Genomic DNA, 7212 nt, shown 5'->3' on the forward strand with positions numbered 1-7212 from the left:
TTATATACTCCTTAAATAGTAGTATGTGTATGGTTAAAATTTCAAATTTTAATGTTTTTATAGTTCGCCAAAAATATCTAAAAAAGCGAAAAAACAGCCTTCAAGTGGGATGACCCCTCAAGGACATGTGAAGAGTGGGTCAAGTGACAAAATGCTTACCTTACTAACACATTTTTTATTTCGTAACTCATTTTCACAAGAAGCGCCACATAAAGATGCAAATTTAAGATAATCAATAAGGAGCACTGAGAAAGGTGAGTCAGCTCCTAAATTTGATTAATTATAAGAAAGCAAAAAAAAATTATTTCAAAGTTTTTTTTATAATTATAGAAATTTAAGACCAGACTTAACTTTCTTAGTGCTTCTTCTTTCACATCCCAACCTTCAAATCGATGCGGTGCTCCGTGTGAAAATAAGTTAGAAAATAAAAAAATTGTCGGTAAGGTAAGAATCTGATCACGTGACCCACTCATTACGTGGCCTTAAAGCAGGAATTTGCAGCGGAATTGATTGGAAGAATTATTATTAATAATTCAAATACGTTAATCGTTAATGAAGTCTCAATTCTGTATGACATGTGAATCTGATCACGTCACAAAGTTAATTGAAATAAATGAAGATCCTTACATCGAGGTTACAGTTGGCAGTTTCAAAAACAAAAATGACTTTATGAAATCATGTCAGTTTTGTTGTTTTGATTTTGTAGTATCTTCTTGTGCGAACTCCAAGTTTTTCCGCGTGTTATACGAATAACTAAAGTCCAATAGACGTAGTAGAATTAAATGTATTTCGAATTTCAGTAAATAGTTTAATGTAAACATTTCTCTATAATTAACCTAATTTCACTTTTAATTTAGATTATTTCATTCGAAATTTATTTTGAGTAGAGACAAATTCATTTGAAATCACATGAATTTGCTTGCATTCATTTTTACTAAAGGAATTTTTTCTTGGTTAAATAAAAAATTGGTTTTAACATACTTTGTTGGATCTGAGCAAAACTCAAGTTAGAAATTTAAAAAAGTCTGTTCGATTAAAAAAATAAGTTAATAAATCAAGCAACGATTTCTTTAGACAGAATTCACTTGAACTTACATTGAATTAAAATGAATTTAAAACTATTTTTATACAATTCAATAGAATTCATTAGAATTCTTTGCAAATAATTTAAATTTAGTTCACTTGCCATTATATTTTCTTTGAATTCAGTTCATTTTACCTTCATTTTCCTTTGGATTCCCTAGCGTTTACTTTGAATCACTTCATATTGTTTGTAGTCACGTGGAATTCTATTGAATTGGATTTAGTATAACTTGAATTCCAGTAAAATCTGTTCAAATCACTGTCCATTCACTTTTAATCAATCATATTTTAGTTTGTATTCTGTTTGAGTTCGACTGTGTTTGATTGAATATAGTAGAATTTACTGGAACGAAACCCAGTTCAAGTAAACTTAGATGAATTCTAATTAAAGTTCCTTTGAACTCACCAGAGTTTACTTTGATTAATTACTAAATTCACTTGCATTCTCTTCAAGTCAAATAAAAATTCACTGAGAAGTTAGCTACAGTTTCTCCTTGAATTTACTTCGAGTTAAAATTATTTCACACAGAATTCCTTTTGATTTTACTTGAATGTATCTTGAACTTAGGGAAATTCAACCAACTTCACTTTGAATTTCTTTGAATTCAGCTATTTTCATCTTGAATAATTAACATTGAATTATTCACACGATTTTACTTGAATTAACATGTATTCTCTACTATTCAAATGGCTGTGGTCGACTTCTATATATTCTGTTAAATTATGGTGAATTTACATGAATTAATTTTCTTTCGTTTGAAGTCAGCTATATTTACTTCAAGTCTTTAGAATTTCTTAAATTTTGGTGAATTTACTTAAACTGGCTTAAATTAAGTTGAATTCTGTTGAATTATACATTTTACATCACTTAAATTCATTTAAAAGTCACTTTAGTTTACCTTAAATTTAGTTTTGTGTTGACTTGAATTAATTTGAATTCACATGCCACCAAGTAATCTTGTGCATTCCTAGTATCCCAATCCACATACGATCTTGAAATCGCAGATAACTCATTGCGTGACGAATCGCTTATGTATACCAATCGATAAAGTTTTTAGTTCACTCTCTGTGCGTCTCTATCTACAAAGTTCTCACACATGAAGACGAGGATAAACATCGCGTCGCGAGGAGTCAGATCGTCCGTACATGCGCGACAAAGTAAGAACGATGATAAAGGAATGGCATAGTATGGCACAGCACGGAATACGGCATACCTGTTGAGGTAATTCGCAGTACCGAGTACGCTCGTATTAGACGATAGCAATGATCCGCTCTGTTGAATTTTCAGCGTGGAGTTCCAAGGGCACCCCAGTGCTCCGCGGCGGGTCATGCATAATGGGGATACGAGCCAAGATGCGGAGGTACGTGACCTGATGATGTGTGATGGCCCGCATAGAGATTCGCTCCGGGGCTGGTGGTCCAGTAGCTGGAAGCCGACTGGAAAAGGCCGCCTGGTACCGATACGGATACGGAAGCGGCTGGAGGCGGCATCAGGTTGAGCTTAGCATGTCCATATCCGGACATAAAGAGTTCACTTTGGTACTTGTAAGCTGCTGGATCCGCAGCAGCAGGTTGCGTCGCTGCAGCCAGTCCCTGGAAATCGAACTTGTAGGCGTACCTCTTCCCGTGGACTTTCGTCATGATGTTTTTGTCGTAATAATACCTGAAACAAGCCATAGGATATACAATTATCAGAAACGGAAGACAGAACAGTTCTGCAGTAATGTAATCAGTGAATCTGATTGAAAAATAATAGACTGCCTGCGGACTGTGATTGAAATTTCTCCATTGCGCCACCCTGGAATCGACCTCCCAACGTCTTTATTGCCTTAGCTGTGCGAATTAGTGTCTGTATTGCTTTTCGTCAATATTTCTCTCTTTTTCTGCCCGACTATAGTTTAGTTTAATATCACTAATTGTTTATAATGTAATATCGCAAAAGATATCGAAACTCTTTTTAAAAGCTGCTAGTAAATTTTTCCAGAAACTGCAACATGTATTCTATGTTTATTCATTTTCCATAGTTAAAATCAAAACGGTATCGAGAATGTAAATATAGATAGATAGATAGATATAGGAATATATTCCAGTTTCACGTCCCTAGTGGAAAAAAGGAAAGGTTCGGAAAGAATTTTGGTTCCAGCCCTTTTCCAATTGTATGTATGTGAATTTTGCGTCAGGTTTTTCTCTGAATGTTTATCTTCGCCAACGAGTTCTGAATATTTTAGATGTCTTTCCGTCTGCGCCTAAATGCTTTTTTAGAATAAATAATAAAAATGAATTAGATTTTAGTATGATATCGTTCCAAAATAGGGAAAAGAGGGTTTGGGTATAAAAAATGAATAAATCGGTTTTCAGCTGGCAAAACCAACCCGTTAAGAAGGCTTGCATTAACAAGTATTCAAAAACGTCGTGCATCCACTGGTAACATGAGAAATATTGAATACTTCTGGACACCGTTTTTGTCCTCTCGCTTTAAATCTCCATAGCAGCAGAAGTTATCTCTTAACTTTAATCCCTTTCTGTACCTGGCGTCGACATTATTTTCTAAAAACTTTTGGATACCAAAAAGCAACCAAGAAATAGAAAAGTGTTATCCCTTCTAATTTTGCATATTTCGCTACTTTTATTTACTTTTTTCGTATAATAATGCGATAAAAAGTTTTTTAAAACATAGCATCGGTCATTTTACGATGTCAGAATTAATTTCCACATAGATGGTTCTGGTGAAAAATAATGTTTTGAATTCTTTATCATGGTTTTATATTTTTGTACGTGATAATATTTGAAGAAATCGTACATTTCACGATAAATCACGATAAAGAGATGTATTCGTGTGTACAATCCTACTAGATTGGGCAAATTTCATGCTTTTGAAGCGCGTTCTAATGCTTCAAACAAAAATTTGGTTTTTAATTTATTGGAAGTTAAGTCTGGTAGCTCCGATCGGCTTTAAAAGGGATTGGAATCTTATTATTTTCGTCGCCTGATAAGGATTGGAAGACGAATGACAGAAACGACATTCTTAGGCATTCGAAATTTTTAATAGCTTTTAATTCAAGGCTTCTTACCAGGAATATTTTGGTTTGAACAAATGGAAAGGATGTTGCATTAACTGAATGGAAAGGGCACAAAATTACGTCACAGAAATCAGAAGATTCAAGAAGCTATGAAAATGCGAATATATGCAATTGATATAGGGTGAGTGATCCAGTGGCTGAACAGTGAACAGTGAATGAACACTAATGCGAAAAATATATAAATATAACCTTTCAAAGTTTAAGTCTTTATGAATTTCTATATATTTGAAATCTTAAAGCACTTTTGAAGAGTTTAATATACAATTCATTGCAGTAAATTCTTGTAGATAATTTTTTTAATTTCTTGAATGTGAAGCATCATCGATTATGGTGAGTCTAAGCAACTCCTTATTCACTCTGTTTTTACAAAAAAAATCTTTACCTTTTCTGCATCAAAGTTGTGCTGTTATAGTTGACTTGTTTCAATTAATGTAACTATAAATATCGAAGCTATAAATATAAATATAAACTATAAATAGTTATAGTTTAAACGTATATTTTTGTGGTTAGAACATCAAAAAAGTACGCAGGAAACTAAATTAAAGGTAAGGCAACTTTGAGGTTAGAAATTTAATGATTTTTTTGCATTTAGAAAACGTTGTTTAACTATGAAAAACATTGATTCGTGCTAGGTACTATTGCATAATAGTCAATATATTTTTATAAATGTTTAAAGAATTTCCATTTTTACATCACTGTGATTTATAATTGTATTTACTAATTTAACCTAAATCAACATAGTAAGGTGTTGTATTAGTTCTGTGTTCAAATTTTGTATTGCCTCCTTTCTTCATATCTAAATGTCTTGTGGTTTTTATTGAAATAATATATTTAATGAATTTCGCAACGCTTTTTTATATTTTAGATTATTTAATTGCTCATTTTGTAATGCACCTATGTAATTTTATACCTAAATCCTAATTCCAATTTGTAGTGATTATAGTGTTCATTCACTGGTGCTCTACTGTTCATACATTGGCTCACAGTGTTCATTCACTGGTGTTTTCGTTAATTTTGCACTATTTAATTAATTTTTAGAAAGCTTTTTGGTGAAAACAAAATTTGTTTATCGGATTATGAAATTTGAACCCTGAAGAATCTATTTTCTAAAGTTTTGTAAGAATAATCAATTATCATAACGTGAAATGGACTAGTTATAATCAATGATTTCCTTAAGTGTTCATTCGCTGGGTCACTCACCCTATGTATGATTTTTGCGGTAAGTGATAAATAAAGTTTTTTTTAAGGCCTATACCGCTTTTTTGGTGTTAAAAAATTTTTATTATAACAAAAAATTTTTATTATAAAAAATGTTGTGCTGACATGTTTCAACCTGATTGTCAGGTCCTTTTCGAGGCTTATTCTAAAAGCAAATACATACGTTAAGAAAAAAAATACAAAATATTTAATTAGTATGTGCTTATTAGTCGTTGATGTTTACTTACTATGGAGATAAAGGAAAAATCGCTGAAGACTACGTTGAAATTGCAATTAAACTGTTTGGTATCATTGCTCTTGTTCGGGTATAATTTATTTTATATATATATATATATATATAAGGAGTTAAATGATCAGAATATGCATTTGAAAATTCAAATTAATTTGAAAATTAAAAAAATACAAAGGGGGGAAATCGTATATGATGCAGACGGAATACTAGAGGCTTTCAGAGACTATTTTAGGAGACAATTCGGAGATCAAGCTATAGGACACCACTACTGCGATGTTGAACATGATGCGATGGAAAACTCAATCGAAAAAGTCTGTGTCACTGAGGTTAGGGATATAATTAAGAACTTGAAAAACGGTAAGGCTGCCGCGGTAGACGGTATTAAGGCTGACATGCTTAAACACGGTAGCACGTGCATACCACATAGACTGTGCGAATTGATAAATTTATGTTTCGAGATGGGAGAAGTCCCAGACGATTGGAAAAAAGCAATTATCGTACCAATATACAAGAGAAAGGGAGATAAAAGCGAGTGCAATAATTACAGAGGGATTAGCTTATTAAGCACCGTAAGTAAAATATATTCAAAAATACTTATTCGTAGGGTAATGAAAATAACAGAAGCAAAGATTTGGGAAGTCCAAAGTGGGTTTATGCCAGGAAGGTCATGTACGGATCAAATATTTAGCTTAAGGCAAATAACAGATAAAAGTTTGAGAGTAGGAACAAAAGTTTTCTGTGCATTTGTTGACCTCGAAAAAGCTTTTGACAAGGTAGATAGAAGTAAACTTTGGAAAGTCCTGAAAGAGTATGGAGTCAATGGATGGATCCTACAAGCTACAAAAACAATATATACAGGTAGCAAAGCGAGTGTAAGAGTGAATGGGAAACTGAGTGACTGTGTCGATATTATTCAAGGAGTTAGACATGGATGCGTTGTTTCTTCATGGTTATTCATATTATTTATGGACAAGTGTTTAAGAATGGCTCTCTTCGACGAAGAGGGTGTGGATCTCGAAACAGTAAGGGTACGTGGGTTAGCGCTCGAAGGAAAGAGTGAGAAAACACTATGGAATATTTTATTAAATGATGAGAGAATTGAACAAGTTGATAAGTTCGTATACCTTGGTAGCTTATTTACTAGGGACGGGAAGATAGATGAGGAATTAGATAGACGAATAAATGAAGGTAAGAGGGTTATTGGTAGAGCAGGTCCCCTTGTCAGAAGTAAAAATGTATCAAATAAAGCTAAAATGTCAATACATAATTCTATATTTGTATCGACTATACTATACGGTAGCGAGACATGGACTTATCAAGAAAAAGATAAGAGTAAAATTAACGCAATTAACATGAGATTCATGCGCATAATATGCGGGAAAACCCTGATGGACAAAGTAAGTAATGAGATAATTATAAAAGAATGTGGTGCAGAAGAGACGCTAGTCTCATGGTAAAGAAATCGGTTAAGATGGTTCGGGCATGTTGAGAGAATGTCAAATGAATGACTAACGAAACAAGTGTATCAAGGTAAAGTAAATGGCAGCGTGCCCAGAGGTAGACCGCGGAAAGAATGGTTAGAATGTGTGAATGAGACCC

General features: G+C 33.1%; 1 protein-coding gene across 1 annotated transcript in view; it reads right to left on the reverse strand.

The window, feature by feature from the left end:
• Positions 1-990: 990 nt before the first annotated feature.
• The window catches only part of LOC117169174 (transcriptional regulator ERG homolog), a 385473-nt gene continuing 379251 nt past the window's right edge, over positions 991-7212 (reverse strand). The window contains exon 5 of the mRNA XM_033355398.1: positions 991-2746. Coding sequence (XP_033211289.1) covers positions 2410-2746 — 337 coding nt within the window. The 3' untranslated portion in view covers positions 991-2409. The remainder of the gene's footprint in view (positions 2747-7212) is intronic.

The sequence above is a fragment of the Belonocnema kinseyi genome, chromosome 3 (genome assembly GCF_010883055.1).
Source record: "Belonocnema kinseyi isolate 2016_QV_RU_SX_M_011 chromosome 3, B_treatae_v1, whole genome shotgun sequence".
Lineage (NCBI taxonomy): Eukaryota > Metazoa > Arthropoda > Insecta > Hymenoptera > Cynipidae > Belonocnema > Belonocnema kinseyi.